Source organism: Euphorbia lathyris, chromosome 2 (genome assembly GCF_963576675.1).
Source record: "Euphorbia lathyris chromosome 2, ddEupLath1.1, whole genome shotgun sequence".
Lineage (NCBI taxonomy): Eukaryota > Viridiplantae > Streptophyta > Magnoliopsida > Malpighiales > Euphorbiaceae > Euphorbia > Euphorbia lathyris.
The window spans coordinates 24,181,885-24,199,954 of record NC_088911.1 but is presented as its reverse complement, the minus strand read 5'-3'; the positions used below and the strand labels follow the sequence as shown (position 1 = coordinate 24,199,954).

The window sequence follows — 18,070 nt, the reverse complement described above, 5'->3', positions numbered from 1 at the left end:
TAGATTCTTTTTATCCATCCGTCTTCAAGTTTGATCCATTCTTTCTTAGGTGTTTCTAATAAAGATTTTAATTGTTTGATTTCACATTCTAATCTTTGTTGTTTAGATTCAATTTCTAAATATTTTATTTAAGATTCTATGATTGTCTCCGCCATAATAGTTTTTATTGCTTGTAATTTTCTCTTTTTTTTATCAAGTTGTTGTCGTATGTTCATATTTTATTTATATACCTTATTTTGTTTTGGTCCTCTATCGTAATTCCTTCATTATTTATCTTATATTTTATTTTATTTAAAAAGTCGTATCCTAATAATAGTGCATATGTACTATCATATTCTGTTACTCCTACAATTATCTCATATTCTAGATCTTGAATTTTAAATCTAATTCTTATGCTTTTAGTTATGATTATTTCTCTAGTACTATTTGGACAGTTATAAGTTTATGGTTCGATTAGTTCACATTTATTCTCATTTATTTGGCTAATAAAAAAAAAAAGCCCAAAGTGGAAACGAAAGAGAGTTCCACATGTTAACTGAAATTACCAAGTTGTAAGAAAGCAGCGCAGTTGAGAGTTGGGTGGCTTCTTCTCCGTTTTCAATCAATCAATCCAAATCCAATTAAAAAGACGGTTACTTCCACGCCCACTTTCCTTGTTTCCTCCGCCCCCATTTCTCCTCTTATACTCCCTTTTTCCCTTCTCTTTCTTCTCCACTTCTCCCTTCTTCCCCTCCCTTCAGAGAAAGCTCAATGGCTTCTGCTTTCTCTGCCGCTAAGTTCATCCTTCCTCCCCCTTCCAGTTCCAGATCTCACGACCCCAAGCTTCTCCCTCTTCAAACCACTTCTTCTTTCCTCGGATCCACCCGCAAGCTTCGCTGCACTTCTTCTTCCTCTTCCAATCATGTCAATTCTATCCGTCGATCTGCTGTTGTTTCCGTCTCCGAAACCATCAAGGAAAAGAAGGTCAAATCCTCCTCTAATCTGGTAATTCACCTATCTATTTTTATCCTTTTGTTTACAATTCATTTTGATTCTATTGAGAAGTCAATTCTTCGGGGTTTTCATTTAGATTTGGTAGCTGTCAGTGGTCATGCATTACTTCTGTATCTTAATAAGCTTAATTGAAACTGATTCCTTTGAATTCTCTAATATTTTGCCATTAAAAGGAATAAAGATGCAAAATTTGAAATCTAATGTTATCTTCCTTTCCGTATCTGTATTTGTAATCGCTGTAATACTTACACCTGTCTTGTCTATCTAAAGCTTCTAGGTGCCTTATGATTACTTTAAAATTTCTTCTTTTATGAACTGAACGGAGATTCTGAACATTAATTTGTAACTCTTCACTTGTTTGTGCATTTAGTTGATCACTAAAGAAGAAGGTTTGGTGCTATATGAGGATATGGTATTAGGCAGAGCTTTTGAGGACATGTGTGCACAGATGTATTACAGGGGTAAAATGTTTGGTTTTGTTCATCTCTACAATGGGCAAGAAGCTGTGTCAACTGGATTTATCAAGCTTTTGAATCAGGCTGATTCAGTTGTCAGTACATATCGTGATCATGTGCATTCATTGAGTAAAGGGGTGCCTGCTCGTGCTGTAATGAGCGAGCTCTTTGGCAAGACAACTGGTTGTTGTCGCGGCCAAGGTGGATCCATGCACATGTTCTCCAAGGAGCACAATGTGCTTGGTGGGTTTGCTTTTATTGGTGAAGGAATTCCAGTGGCCACTGGCGCTGCTTTCTCCGCAAAGTACAGGAAGGAGGTTTTGAAGGAAAAGGATACTGAAGATGTGACATTGGCCTTTTTTGGAGATGGAACTTGTAATAATGGCCAGTTCTTTGAGTGTTTGAACATGGCAGCTTTATGGAAATTGCCCATTGTGTTTGTTGTAGAGAACAACTTGTGGGCAATTGGAATGTCACACTTGAGATCAACTTCAGATCCTGAAATTTGGAAGAAGGGTCCAGCATTCGGGATGCCAGGTGTTCATGTTGATGGAATGGATGTTTTGAAGGTGAGGGAGGTTGCCATAGAGGCAGTTGATAGGGCTAGGAGAGGAGATGGACCAACATTGGTGGAATGTGAGACTTACAGGTTTAGAGGACACTCATTGGCTGATCCTGATGAGCTTCGTGACCCTGGTGAGCATTTCATTGACCTGTTTATCTGCTTTATTCTTGCCTTATTTATGGTGTGTTGCGTTTTGTTTATCTTAGCCGTTTATGTGTTATCTACTTTTCTAATATACTTGACACGAGCATCAGGATGAAATGTAGTCCCTTTTCCTTTTAGAAACATGAAACCCAACATCAGGCTTCTAATTCTTTTCCACTTCCATTTGAAGCTTTAGTATTATTAGACGCATTCCATAACGCCGTAGCTCTGTAATTGGAGAGTCAAATTTCATAGATGTTCCTGGTATATATAGCATTTTCTGATCTGTGTTCGAGTCAATGTAGCCTCATTTTGTATAATTACAAGTTACAACTCACCTACTGCTTACCCGTATGCTCTTGTATCGTCATTTAAGAAAATTTCCCTTTCCTTTGCAGTGCTTTGCCTGTGCCATAGGATTAGGATAGACTTTTTCATGAATATTGTGATGTGATATCTTTTTTTATCAGAATTAATAGCACAGTGTAGCTTGTATTGATCACGTAGTGGTCAGGCACAACATTTGTACTGTCAAAACTTAAGTGTTGTTAGAGCATCATGAACATGTCCAGGAGATGCAATAGTCTTAAAATATATTCCGAAGTTTATGTGTCCTATAATTATTGGGTTTATTTTGGCAGCTGAGAAGGCTCACTACGCTGCAAGAGATCCCATCACCTCTTTGAAGAAGTATATAATCGAGAACAGCCTAGCTAGCGAAGCGGAATTGAAGGCTATTGAGAAGAAGATAGATGAAGTGGTTGAGGATGCTGTTGAGTTTGCAGATGAAAGTCCTCATCCATCTCGTAGCCAACTTCTCGAAAATGTATTTGCAGACCCTAAAGGGTTTGGAATAGGACCAGATGGGCGATACAGATGTGAGGATCCGAAATTCACTCAAGGGACTGCACATGTCTAGGTTTCAAAGTTTGGATTATTCATTAATTTAACTCTACTTGTTGTGGCTTTTAGTTGGTCCGAATGAGTCCATATTAGTTGTTGCTAGCAGTCATCAGTTGTGCCCGTGAATGTAATTGGTTATTTATGTATGCAGGCTATGTTAATTTTTGGAAGTGCTTTCAAATCAAAACCTCATGTCTCAAAGTCTCAAAGTTTAATGAGTTTCAATCATTGGATGTTTATTTTTCTTTTCTTTTTTGGCATTATAACCAACCATGTTAGATTGTAACTGGCTTTGCTTTGATGTGTCTCCTTTCTCAGTTTAGTTTTTCAAATTTGAGAGCAGTTATGTTTTTATGTTTTGGCAATCTTTATAATAAGTTATTAGGAGTTGAAAGAAATCTGTTAATCCTGAGGGAAATAAAATACTGTGAAACTGGGAGTAATAGTCTAATAGGGGAAGAAAGAGAGGAGAATGAACCCCGAAACTTCACTTTTGGAGTCCTCAAACTCAAGCAACTAGCATAACGATGTTTGGGAATCTATTACATTGAACGATTTCACTTCATATGAGAATCTAAGATGCACAATTATAGATGCAGTATAAGGCATCTATCAACAATAAACACCAGATCCAACTGGTGAAGTGCTCGTTAAGAAATTTATTGCATACCTTAAACTATTCCAGTGCATGCAAATATCAATACCAGCGGCGGAGACAGAAATTTAGACTTAGGGGGGCTAATTTTAGCCGTGCGGTTGAGGGTAAATTTTCAAGTGTAAAAAATGTTTATTGCATACCTTCAACGCGTTAAAACTATACAAATGTTGTCATTTTTTAGAAACTAGCATTGAACTAAATAGGGTCAATATATACTAATTTTAGGTGGGGCTACAAGGGACAAATCATCGAGTACTCAAGGGCGGAGCCAGTGGCTGGGGGGCTCCGCCCCCCGAGCCCTGGGCTGGCTTCGCCCCTGATCAATACTAACAAACATTTCAGAAAATCCATGGTGTTCCTAAATATTGTACATCGCCAACATTAAACCTCGTAGTATGTATGAACCTCGATAACAGCATAATAATAAAGAAATTCATATTTTCTGAAGTAACTTTGATATATTAATTAGTAGCATTAGCAAGAGATCCATAGGTAAGTGTCTGCATAGCTGCAGTGACTATTCAAAACCAATGTCGTATGGACCGTTTAGGCGCTCGAAATTGAAAATCCGCTCCAATTTTCTCCAATTAGTGTCTTAAGGCGTTTTTTGGCTCCTAAGTAGTTTTTAACCGCTTGAGCTCCGCTTAGGTCGCCTAGGCAACGATAAACAAATGATTTTTTTTATTGTGAATTTGTTTTTTGTTTTATTATACTTCACATTTGAATTGTTTCAATGATAGTGTTTTGAAATGTTAATATTTGCATATTTTTAAAGATATATGGTATATTTATATACGTATTTTTCTATATTAAATAATTTTATATTATTATTTTTAAATAGTATAATATACATTTTAATTGAATTTTATATAACAATTTATTAATTAACAAATAAAAAAATTTACAAAAATCCAATTAATCCTCGAGTGTCATGTCCATCTGACTAGCGTGTAACGTTTTTTACAACCTTGATTGCAATGCATTTTTTTTAGTGGAAACATACTGTTTCTTTTTGCAGCATTAACCTATGTTGGAAATATATTATAGGATTTTCTAAGTCATCCACTATAAGTTGGAACTAATTTCTACTCATCCAGAACCGTCAGCGAAATATTTCATCCAAATAAATTGGTTCAACTGAAAAGTAGTCATTGTATAGATGTTCTCTTCCGAGATTCAAAAGATTAGGGTGCTTATTATTGTGCTTGTTGAATGAAATAGAGATTCAGTTATTCATCCTCCTGATTTATTTGGATCATCCTCTAGCTTTGATCATCAAATTATGCACTACTATTTGAAAACATTTTGGTTTGAGATTGTGAAGTTTCCTTGCTTGTGAAGATTTATATATATATATATATAATGTAAACTTTACTGCCTAGATACAACTTATAGTCTAAATACAACTGTACATTTTTACCCTTTGGATACAACTCATAGCTTGAAGGCAACTCATATCAATAATGTTAAATTTAACAGTCTGGATACAACTCTTTACTGGAAAGTTAATGATTGGAATTAATGATGATAAAGTTGAAAGATATGCCAATATCGATGATGATAGAGTTGAAAGATATGTCAATCCCGTGATGATAAAGTTGAAAGGTATGCCAATTTCATATCAATAATGTTGACTTTCACATCCTGTAAGATACAACTCGTGGCCTGGAGACAAATCAAATAATGTTAACTTTAACAGTTTGGATACAACTCTTTATTGAGGGAGTTAATGGTTGGAATTAATGATGATAAAGTTGAAAGGTATGTGAATCTCAATGATAATAAAGTTATGATAAAGTTGAAAGGTATGTGAATCCCAACGATGATAAGGTTGAAAGGTATGTCAATTCCATATCAATAATGTTAACTTTAACATGATACAACTATTTATTGGAGGAGACAGATAATAAAGTTGAAAGGTATGTCAATCTCAATAATGATAAAATTAAAAGGTATGTTAATCTCAATTAGTGAGTTCGAGACATATAACATATAAAGATCCTATTGATAACTATGTGAAATGAGTGGGATCAAAGATATATGGGAGTTGTATATGTTTACAATAGATTTTGGAGTTTTGATTTTCTATGTCTTGAGAATTTACAATGTAATAGTAATATTAATTGTACTCATCATGAGAATCCATTTAAAAAACTAACAAAATATAAGAAATGTTGTAATTTGTTTTAGGGTTAAAAACAGATGGATATATAGAATTTTAGAATAACCATTGTTAACCAAAATAAATCTGCTTTTTCTCTAATTTTGTATATACATATTTATTAGACTTTTTTTTATTATTATTAAAACCAATTGAATATTTTATGTAAACATTTCAAAAACTTAATAACTTAAAAAAAACTTAATATTATCATTAATATTAAAAAGTGGAGAGAGACAGATTTTGAAAATTAAAAAGTTCTTCCACATGTCAGCTAATAAATAATTCCGATATTCAAGAGATTCAAGCACTTGAAAGAGAGTGCATGTGATGTGACGCATCTCTCATTTCCTAAACAACTCGCCCAATCTGGCAAACTCTTCCAACTTGAGGACTCTCCAGCCTTTTTCTAGAATGGTTGGTTACTCTCACTTAATTACAAACTGATCCTTATTTATCTCCACTAAGAGTTGATCTTATGAACTTTTGACAGATTCAGTACAGAAAAAGTCCATGTCAAAATTACAATAAATTCCAAGTATAATTACCCTGGTTGAGACAAAGAAATGGATGCTTCATCTTCTAAGTACTAGCACTACTCTATAAAGTGATATACTTGGATTTTGCTTCCAAATTTTTACAAGCAAAAGTTGCTATATTCCTCTTCATAGTGTTTCAGACTTTCTGTTCTTGACGTTTGACAAGTGAACTTCAGAAAACATGGGAGCGAATGAACCCAAGTGTTTTCAATTATGTATCAAAAGCAAATAATAAAAGAATATAATCATGTCTCAGCACCTCAGCACAAGATTCTAGTAAAGGACCAACCCCAATTCTGAATTTCATGGCGCCATTGGATAAGAAAAATGAGCAAAATTTGGAATTACAACTTGAGAGCAGCAATAGCTTCGGACTTGAAATCAACCCGTAGACCTAGCACTCTCCTAACCTCAGCAGGGGTTAACCTCCAGGTCATAGGTCCTGAATTCTCACCCCAGAAATCGAGGATCTCGGATACCTTTTCTAAGTTAAGGATGGTTGCCATTTGAGTTAAGCGAGCGAACTTGTCTCGAACTGTTCTCTGAGTCATGCTTGAGAAATGGCTTACCAGAGATCTTACATCTCTGTCAAGCTGAAGGCCTCCAAGTTGACTAAACCTTTTCTGCATCATTATTACTTCGAGCCTCTTCACTAGGAAATCGATAACTAAATGTACAAATGAATCATAGTTGTTGGCGGTCATTAGTGATTGCAACCATGAGACATTTGTCTCAACAGCATGGAGAAGCCTCTGCACCCATGGGTCATTCACCTCATTATCTGCATATTCTGCCTCAGATAACTCGTAGCTGATGGTTGCTACAGTGTCTAAAACTGGACGGATTCGGGGTGTCACAGTTGCTACAAGTTGTTCTGTTCCAGCATTCAGGGTCTGCTTTAAGCTATTGCTCATATCACCCAACTCAGACAAACAAGATTTCACCTTTTCTCTATCTGCCGGTGCAGGGAATACCTGTAGAAAATTATTGTCATCTGTTAAATGCCTAAAGATTGAGATGATTTTTACAAACTAGAAGGCTAGAAAACTGCATGAGGCATCAAAATTAACAAAACAAATACAGAAATAAGCTCAGGAACATAGCCAAATTCCAGTTGGCTGGACCAAATTTAATTAGTATGACCATGCTTCACAATCAAGCTAGAGATATTTTAAGAATTGGACATAAAATTACTTGATTTGCTCAAAATTACAGCATGTTGCCTATATGACAGACATGCATTTCATGTAAACACTGCAGCATTAATTCAATAAGTAGGTAAAAACATATTACTAAAAAAATGTCCTCTACCAAAAAATAAAATTCATCAAAAGAATCCTGCAAATAACCTGAAGTAGAAACTTGCTGGTTTAGATACAATAGAGTGCAAATTAAGTTCCACTGCACTAGTTATGTCTACCAATAGAAAAGATGAGGATCAATCTGTTTCCTAATCATAGTTGTTAAAGGCGCACCTCGAGCAAGGCTCAAGGTCTTGCGCCTTAAACCTTGAAATTGACGCGCTGTTCAAAAGGCTCTCGCCTTGTGCGCTTCACTCGCGCCTTGAAGCCTGGTGCGCCTAGCAGTTTTACTTAGGTTTCTTTTACATTTTTTGATTTTTACAGTTTTTTTTTTTAAATAACTGCTTTACTTTTTTGAAATACTGCCTTTTTAAATAACTGCTTTACAATCTTAGTAGCATTAATTATAGTTAGGTACTTTAAGCTAAGACATTAAAGTATATGTTAGTGCCTTTATGAAGTATGAACTTAATTTGGTGTTTTTGACATTTATGATTTAGTATTATGTTTTTATATGGTTTTATTTTGTTTGTGTGGTCATAAATGTGTTTTTTTGGTTTACTCTTAACTAGTAAAAGAGTATATATTTTTATCTTATTTTATGCGCCTCGTGTTTCCAAGGCGCACACCTAGGCTCCATGACCCCTTAGCGCCTTAGTGCGCCTTGCGCCTTTAACAACTATGTTCCTAACAGATTGTTTTAATAAGAATCCACAGTGAAAACACTTTGAACAAATTCTTCAGTACAAGAAGAGTGTAAAACCACTCACTGCAAACACTTTTCAAATCAAAGGAGGCAGAATAAACTTACAGAAACAGATACAGCACAGGCCTGGGGTCAGAATTTTGCATCTCCCCACAGGTTAGGACTTAAATGCCTATCTAAAACAGTCAAGTGATAAGCTAGAAAATAAGGAAGTTATCAACAGAGCCTGAGCATTTGATGGCTAAATGTGGCCTACAAAAGATGACTCACATTAAGTTCTGGGATTGAACTCTTTTGATGAGGATTATGCGTCCTAGCACATCCAGGATTCTGACCTCAAAGACATTGTAAGAGAAAAACCATTAGGTATGCAGATTTCTGATAAATCTTCGAAAACTATTCAGAAGAAAGCCTTGAGTAATCATGGACTAGACAGTAATGTTTGTGTAAGGCAAGTAATGAGGCAATGACCTTCAAACCACTGAATTCGGCTTGAAGATTCATGCCACTGGAAATGTCAACATAAACACACAAGCTCATGGCTGATTAAACCAATCCATATTCCATACTCTCTTTCTCTTCTGTAGCACTAGTAACTGACCAAACAAGTAAGCTTCTCTGGGAAAGCAGAGTAATAATACTTGTTCCTATATACTTGTTCCTAAGGAGCATAATACTTGATAAAAAAAATGAAAAGGGAAATGAACACGGAACACTATCATATGATTATGTATATATTTAGCACATTAAGATGTAATCTACATTCTCGTGTGAAAGACTGTGAACTGCCAGCAACTACAAAGACGTAAAGTGACAGAACATGTCATTCCCATTTTCTGTTTTTCTAATGTAACAATAATTGTGTTATAGCTAACTATTCATTTTCTAAAGCCAATCCATGCATCTGAGTAAAATATTGATCTTCTCACAATATTTAATGAGCATCAAAAAACTTAAACTAACTTCTCCTGTCACCAAAAAGCTTAAATGTGGAAAAAAAGAACAGTTATCAAGCCATTACTAACCTAGTGGTTGCTACTGCTATTGAAAAACAAGAGTTATTACTCACCTCTACACATTGTTCTTCAATTTCATGCTTTAGCTTCAGCACATACTCACTGCTCACATCCATATTGTTCAATGCAGTTGCAATCTCTGTCCCAGTCTTCTGCACACCAACACCTCCCAAAAACAGCTTTGCACCCAGGTTTGGTTCTCTCATTTTTTGTTGCAAAGCTTCATGGTATTCGTTACTCAACAGACTACTCGCACCACTCAAGACTGCAATCACAGAACTGATATTTGAAGTGGATATTGCCCTCCTCAAACAACTTTGCAAAACATAGAACACATCATCTACCATTGAAGTGGTAAGGCTATCAGGAACATGCTCATCTATGTTAATAGCTTTTCTTACATTTTCAACCATAAAGAATCCCTCCAAAATAACATAGAACCCAGTGATATCTTGAGCTACTTTGCTAAAACTTCCACTCCTAAATGACTTAGTGGCCCTTGGAACTAAATCTGGGTCGACGGAACTCAACCCTTTGATTTTTGAAACCATAAATTCGGTGTAATCCTCACCTAATTGCATGAGCGATAAGATTTCTTCTAGATACAACTCTACATCTCTTGGATCAGGACCTTCTGGTCCTGCAACAGCAAGCAGATTCTTGTTTTGGGCATTAATCTCAGACGACAACTTTGCCAATTTTCTGTAATCCATATATTTCTTCAAAATCAAAGAACCTCTGGAATCACACTCCTCTTGCAACTCACAGATGGCATAAACAATTGCATCCTCGCCACAAAGACTCCTCAAGATTTCATCATTTTCCTCAATTGCCAACACAATATCTTTAAACAAGTTTGTTAAACAGGAGACGAAATTAACCTGATTCTGGTTATGACTGTGCTCCATCAACTCCACCAAATTCTCAAACTCAAGCCTAGATCTCATTGAAATTACTTTCTTCAAGTAACCCACATACACCTGCAACCCCTCCTCCTCCAATCCTAGAGGCGAAAACAACCTAATAAATCGAAGAATTGTCGGGTGATCCCTCTGATCCACGGAAGCTGAAAGCCGTTTCCTCACTATCCCTTCCAGCTGCTTCTTTGAGGCTAGCAACTGATCTCTCTGGTCCGATCCGGTGTCCTTATATTTTGCATCAATTTGCAGAAATGTCTGCACATAATTCGCTGCAGACTCGTAATCCTCTGCTTCAAGAGCGTTTTTCACTCCCTCAATGCAATTTCCTCTTTCCACAATAGCATCAATTCGTGAAACCGTAGAGTTAACACGCGATTGGGCAAGGTCAAGTTCCCGAACCTTGGCACTGACGTGGTCGGCTAGGTCACATGTGGAGCGGACATTGGAAAGCATATGGTCAGAATCCGCCTTGACGATGTCGAGGACCTCCGCTGATTTCTGTAGATGGAAGAGGTGTTTGTCCAGATCACTCCGTTGGGCAAGTAGGTTATCGAGGTCAAGATCAAGAGCCCGCTGGTAAGCAATGCATTCATGGAGAAGACGCGTCATGGCTCCGACATCGGTGAGGTTTCGCACGCGATCCAAAGCCTCCGCCGTGCCAAATTTGATTGAGGAATGACTGGGTGAGGATACTGTGAATTCATCTTCTTCTTGAGATTTATGGAGTGATCCATTGGGTGTTGACGGCATTTTCAGTTTTCTGCTAGCGAGAAATGATACAACACTGCATCCAATCAACAGAGAATTTCGATCCACAAGGAAGAAGAAGAAGAAGATTGTCACTCTAAACCCGATGGACCTTGGCTTGTTATGTAGATGTCCCACCCGTTTACCCGACCCGGTTCCAAATTATTAGTATTAGCGGGTTTATGGTTATGACATTATCCTCTTCACATGTAGAAACCAAACCTCCTCCTCTGCTCAATGGCCACCACTCGCTTAGTAGCTTCTCTTCCTTTTTCATCAACAAGAACGCCATTGTTCTCCTCATTTCCGTTGCATCCCTCAGTTCAATTTGCGTGCCCTAAGTTTTCTTGCTTGCTCCCGTCTCACTCTCGTGAAATTTCTCTTCTTTCTTCTTTGTCTCCTCTGCAATGGTCAGCTAATAAAGGGAGGAGATTTTTCACATTGTTAGCCGTTGTAGACGAGGAATCATTGGTCTCCGAAGAAATTGATGGGGAACAGAATGCAATTGAAAGCGGCGACGATGATTTGGCCCGTCAATTGAAGAAGCAGCAGCCAAGACCATGCGAACTATACGTCTGTAATCTTCCAAGAAGCTGTGACATTCCAGAGCTTGTGGAGATGTTCAAGCCCTTTGGTACTGTTCTTTCAGTAGAGGTAATCTAAATACTTATATCCTTTCATTTTGTTAATAACAACTAAACAAAAAAACATTGAAGCTTAGCCAGTATAATAGTATGTTAGTTCAGGGTGATGTCAAGATCAAATTTTTATCATTCAACTGGATGTAATACTTCAGGGACTTATTTTGGTTTTGGCTAAATAACTAAAAGATTTGCATGAAAATTCAACAGTTTGGGCTTGTTCTGAGTCTCCATTGAATTTTAGGGCAGTCATGACAACACGATTTATATAAGATTCATTTAATTCTTAGACTGGAGACACAATCCATTTGACACTATGTTGCATGGAAACTCAACATCATTAGCATTTCCGTTTCCGTTTCTTTTCTGTTTCCATTTCCATTATGGTTTCCTAATTAATTTTTCTTAGTTTCCCTTATCCGTTTCTGTTTCCATGCAACATATTATATCATATATAATCACTCAGATCATGATTATCACACAATAACCCGTCAACAATTAATTGGTCGGATTTTTGGCAGGTCTCGCGAAACCCTGAAACTGGCGTAAGTCGAGGATGTGGCTATGTAACCATGGGCTCTATAAACTTCGCAAAGAATGCAATATCTGCACTTGATGGATCTGTTGAGTGTTTCTATCCTATTTATCAGTTTTGTATCTTGTTGTTCTAGCATTTTGCCTGAAATTATTAAAAGATCTGAGCTTTATAGGATGTTGGTGGCCGAGAAATGCGAGTGAGGTTTTCCGTTGATATGAGTTCTAATCGGAACAACCACATTGCACTGAATTCAACAACCACAAAAAATCTCACTTATGAGAGTCCATATAAGATTTACATTGGCAATATTTCCTGGAAGATAAAACCTGAGGATTTGAGGAATGAATTTAGCCAATTTGGCACTGTGGTTAGTGCAAGAGTGCTGTGTGATCGTAAATCCGGGAAGAATCGTGCTTATGCCTTTCTGTCCTTTTCGTCTGTTGCAGAGCGTGATGCTGCACTTTCTTCAAATGGGAAGGTTGAGTCCATTTCAATTACATTTATAACTTCATCCACATAAATCCTTTATTAGTTGTATGTTACTCATTTGAATCTCTTTTGCAGGAATTCGGGGGACGCGTATTAGTTGTTAGAGAAGGGGTTTTGAGAGAGAAGATTGAGCAGCTTCAATAGAAATTTTGATTGCTGCATTAGAGATAATATAGCTCAAAGAATCTTAGGTAGTCAATCCATTATTTATGAGCCTGCTACCTTATCTCCACATCCACGTTTTCGAAAGTTGAATATTTTGCACTGCAATTCAGGTATCCTTCAAAGTTTTGTATGAAAATTTACATTTTATGAGGAAGTTCTCCAGATTTTGGTTGATCTCGTTAGAGTTTTAAGCTTGATTTGTAATTTTTCATGTTATGGTATATCCTTTAATTGAAGCTTAACTTGTTATGTAGTTTTGTCTCTTCAATCATAACATTCATAATCAATCATAACATAACAGAAGAGTCATGTAAGGAGAATGATATATTGATGTTTTACACATTGATTTGCAACTTTCCTTGAATATAGCTCAATTAGGTTACAGTAACAGTTGCTTCCTGTTTTGTCTCATCTTGAATTATACGCATCAGATACATTTTTGTCACAAATTTGGCATGATGTTGGATAGTTAACTAGGACAAGGGTTTTAATCTTGTCTTGTCCAACCAGGAATCTTACTGTCATTTTAAGCCTGGAAAAACAGACTTTAACACCTTATCAATTCAAATTTTACTGATTAAGTACCTATCTTTTAGATAGACACATAAAGCTATTGATTAAGTATTTTTGAAGTCATTAAGCACCTCTTGGACTGTTTTGTGATTCAAACTCCATTTAGTTTGTAGAATTACCATCATGTGTTTTAACACGTTATCTAACTTATACCCTAACCGCTAAAGTAAAACAATCAAGCTCATTTAGTTTAACCGTTTTACTTTTTAGAAGCATTGACATGCTAATAGTTACACGTGTTTTAAATAGAATTTGAATCACGCATATAAATGGGCCATCCAATAGGAATTTAATGTGTTCAAAGATAATTGATCAACTATTCATTTACAAAATTAGTGACTTAATCAGTAAAAATTGAATCAGTCAGGACACAAATATGCATTTTGCCTTTAAGATATCCTATTATGGAGGCATGGTTTGCAGTCATTGATGTATGTATCCAAATAAATCATGTTACGGACACTCACATTAGGTAAAGCTTTCGACAATCTGCAATAACAGAGATAAAAGGGGAAAACCCAACACACTGATTATAAACTGCTATATACATGAGTTGGCAATCAACTTAGATCACAACTCAGCCCCATCCTTTGTCCCGTAACCAAAAGAGTCCTGTCGGAAACCCAAGACTTTCGGCAATAAGAGGATCGGTTATGCCATGGAAAATTGCAGAGTGTGTAGCGAACAGTGATCTAACATAACACAACCAAGCGAGGCAAGGTCTTTCTCCCAGAAATAGCAGCATCAATGTTTAGTTTCCAAAATGAAGGCAGAGGAACCCGCTGCACCTTAGAAAGCCCAGCTTGCACATCACCAACAGACAATTAGCTGCAATTTCATTGCTCGCCAAAGTTCCCTAACCATCAGTAGATATGAAAGGAAACACATAATCAGAAACAGATTCAGTAGAGGGAGGTGATGTTTGCTGCGTTGGTGAAGCTGTTATTCCAAACCCGGTCATTACAAGATCTCCAAATTCCCCAAAGAAGAATCAGTGCTTCCTGTTCGTGAATATCAGAGAGTTGCAGATACACACCCTACCACCAATCCTGGACAGAATCAAATCAACTCTAGTCCGGTCTGAAATAAAAGAAATTCCAAAGCAAAGGGGCAATGGAGAAAGAGATGACCGTGCTTTCCAGTAACTCAAGGCACAAAGATGAAGGCGTGTCAATATTTAAACGCCTTTGAAACAAAGCACAACGAGTTGGAAGGGATGAGCTGAATAAACGCCAAGCAAATATTCTGACATTTGGCGGTACAGCAGTCGACCAAATCGATTGCCAAAGCACACGGTAGCCACTTCACCTGTATAAACGCCATTCCTCTCGTGTGGCCAATAAAGCCTGTCCTCAGTAGGATGTAACAGAAGAGGAATTGATCAAATCAGTCTCACATCTGCATCAGGTAATAAATCTGCTAAAACATCAGAGTCCCAACTCAAACAACAGTGAGACCTGGTGGATCAATGCCCTACCAGGGCAAGCTTAGTAATTAATCTCCTGGGGAGCAAAACCGCTGCAAAAGAGGAAGTAGAATCTATTGAGAAATCTTGCTATTCAGGCTGGTGAGGATGCCACTACTCTTACATTAGTACCTGGTGAAACTAGAGAATTTAAAACTGACAAGGGGAGATCAGAAACACTAGATGGTTGAGAAAAGGATGGTAGCCATTCATCTCCGTGAAGTTTGACTGTACAACCGTCCCCAATAGGCCAACGAAGTTCGTCCCTGAAAAGCTCTTGAACAGAGAAAAGAGAAAGCCAAGTAAAACTTGGACATCTACCCAACGAAGTATGGAGGAAAATATTTGGCTTTATAAATGATGATAGTACAGTATATATAATACAACCATTTTGCTCAAAACCTGTATGAGACTCGTTAAATTATAACATTGCTCACAGAGTTTAGCAGCACCATTCCTTTTGTCCATTTGAACTCCAAAACAGATCTCAAATTACAACTAAATTTCTAACATCATGGAGTCTAAAGTTCATTGCTTCACTAGTTCAAATTTCCTTGAGTAGCAAACATACTAATATATCCAACTGAAAAAAAGAAAGAAATTGCTGTCGGAGTTTCGGCCCTCTTGAGTTAGCGACTTGCTGCTGTGTATTCCAATTTCCAAGCTGTTTCGTTGGTTACTTCGTATAAAAGCAGCTCTGTTCAAATGGATGGTAAATCCTGTTGCTACAACTCCCCAGTTGAACAATGAAACTCATTGCCACAGGACCTAATTAGTAAGAAATATGCCAAAAGCACATTCAAACTCGCCATTGTCTTTTTATCTTCTTAATCAAGTAATCCTCTAAACCAATACCCGCCTCAACAATTCTCGTGTCACGCTTTATTTCTACCCTCATAACCTTCTCCAGAATTTCCCCAACTCTACCCGAGTCCTCTGCTTCACATATCCTAGGTACCATCATCATCCAAGTATCTGTATGTGGAGCTTCTCCATGCTTCAGCAATTCACCTAACAAGTCATTAGCTTCTTCAATCTTACCAACATCACAAAGCCCCTTAATCAAAGCATGAGAAACTGAAAAATGTGGAGAAAACCCTTTTGATATCATTTCCTGCAAATACTTCTTTGCCTCATCAATCATCCCTTGATCACATAACCCACCTACTAAATTCCTGTAAGACACCAAATTGGGCAAGCACCCATTTGACTCCATATCAACAAGAACCTTACAAGCATCCATTGCACACCCTTCTCTGCAAAATCCCAATATAACCGTATTATAATGAACTATATCAGGATTACACCCTTTCACTTTCATTCTACAAAGAAGCTTATATGCCTCTCTAAGCTTCTTCTTCCTGCATAAACTATTCAACAATGTGGTATAACTCAAAGTATCAGGCACATAACCTTTATTCAACATATCCTCCAATAAATCAACTGCCCCATTAACCTGACTTTTCCTGCATAATCCCTGCATCAATATTCGATATGATTCAACATCAGGCAAAACTTCTCTCTTGAACATTTGATTGAACAGCTTGTATGCAATACTAATATTGCCACTGAAACAACATGCTCGCATCAAAATGTTGTAAGATTTTGTATTGGGTGAAACACCATATCTATGCGTACTATTGAAAAGATCCAAAGCAGGTTTGATGTAATTACGGTCAGAAACAAGAAATTCAAGAATGCGGTTTAACTGTTTGGGCAAAGGCTTGCAGTTAAATTCAAGCATTGTGTAGAAAGTTTTAAGGACCTTACCTGGCAGATTGGCCTCCCCATAGATTTTAATTATGTAAGAGAAAAGGGTCGGGGTTACTGAGTAATTTTTGGATTTTAAATCAAATAGAAGATCATCAACGAAAGAGAAGTATTTGGATCGACCGAGTTTAAGAATAAGGACGAGATATGAAGAGTAGGAATGGCGAAAGTTAGGCTGTCGAGAAGCGTAATCAAAGATTTCTTTGGCAAGGAGAGGATCTGATTGAGAAGCTATTAGCTTTTGGACTCGAGATGGCGACCCAATTGGGGATTTTGAGATGTCATTAGAATTTGAAGGTTCTCCATTGAATTTGTGTCCCTTCTGTTCTTCCCCTTGTTGTTGGCTCTGCTGCTGGAATCGGTGGGATGGCAAGGAGTGAAAGAAGAGCGCATGCGATTTTGGGAGGAAGATAACGGATCGAGTGACAGTTATAGAAGTTAGTGCTGATTTGAAGCAACGAAAAAATGGTTGATGCATTCTAGTTTCGATTCAGCTGTGGCTACTGGGGAGAGGAAACTGGTGAAATGACGAGCTATTCTATTCGAATGAGTACTATTGGGCTAAGATTCGGACCCAAGATTGTACCCTCTGCCCCATCCAAACTCATCCTTCGTAGAATTGGATTTTGACATATATATTTGAAGTCTGATCCGGATACATTTAAGCCCGTATATAAAACGAATTAGATTTAAAATTCGTTAAAAGCCCGAGCTGAGACTAGGCACACTCTTATATTTATACATTGTAAAAACTGTTAAGCGCTAGGTGGACAGATAGACCTCTTAGAGAGTAACCGTACGTAGTCGCTTTAGTGAAGCTTATAGAAGGAAGATTCCGTTTTCCAAGAAAGGGCACCATAAAAAGCGAGACCGGAAATGACTAAAGAAGCGAAGGAAGATTCGCCTTTTACTCTCAGTAAAGAGGAAAAGTTTTTACGACAGGGTAGAAATACTTGATAGGCGGAGAGAAGTTTGATACGTAGGAAGGAAAGAAAGTCATTCGATACAAATGGATTGATCTCGGCAGGTAAGCTAATAGAAATGGATAATTTGTAAAAGGCATCTCCTACGAAGACGATCGGGAAGGGGGATAGACTGTAATCTTTGGAAAGCTGTGAATCCTTAAAACGATTTGTATTTTTGTATTTTCTTATTTGTAAATAAACAATTTATTATATAAATGTAATTAAAATATGTATTATACTATCGAAAAAATATAAAATGATTTTTTTTTTTTGGTAAGAAGGGAAGAAAAAAAAACAAACAAACAAAAACCTAACCCGGGATCAGTCTAGGAAGACTGACCCCAATCCTATCCTCA

General features: G+C 37.1%; 3 protein-coding genes across 3 annotated transcripts; 2 read left to right on the top strand and 1 right to left on the bottom strand.

Moving 5' to 3' along the window:
- The first annotated feature begins 587 nt into the window (after window positions 1-587).
- Window positions 588-3,310, top strand: LOC136217371 (pyruvate dehydrogenase E1 component subunit alpha-3, chloroplastic). The gene is made up of 3 exons (XM_066003970.1): window positions 588-984; window positions 1,364-2,144; window positions 2,799-3,310. The coding sequence occupies exons 1-3, from the start codon at window positions 751-753 to the stop codon at window positions 3,074-3,076; spliced, it is 1,293 nt and encodes a 430-aa protein (XP_065860042.1). The 5' UTR covers window positions 588-750; the 3' UTR covers window positions 3,077-3,310.
- Window positions 3,311-6,513: 3,203 nt separating this feature from the next.
- LOC136217368 (conserved oligomeric Golgi complex subunit 4) lies at window positions 6,514-17,270 on the bottom strand. Its single transcript, XM_066003968.1, has 3 exons — window positions 15,789-17,270; window positions 9,495-11,124; window positions 6,514-7,392 (listed from the first exon to the last, which is right to left on the bottom strand). The coding sequence occupies exons 1-3, from the start codon at window positions 17,225-17,227 to the stop codon at window positions 6,763-6,765; spliced, it is 3,699 nt and encodes a 1,232-aa protein (XP_065860040.1). The 5' UTR covers window positions 17,228-17,270; the 3' UTR covers window positions 6,514-6,762.
- Window positions 11,305-13,190, top strand: LOC136217367 (28 kDa ribonucleoprotein, chloroplastic). Its single transcript, XM_066003967.1, has 4 exons — window positions 11,305-11,762; window positions 12,271-12,372; window positions 12,460-12,765; window positions 12,852-13,190. The coding sequence occupies exons 1-4, from the start codon at window positions 11,346-11,348 to the stop codon at window positions 12,918-12,920; spliced, it is 894 nt and encodes a 297-aa protein (XP_065860039.1). The 5' UTR covers window positions 11,305-11,345; the 3' UTR covers window positions 12,921-13,190.
- Window positions 17,271-18,070: the final 800 nt, after the last annotated feature.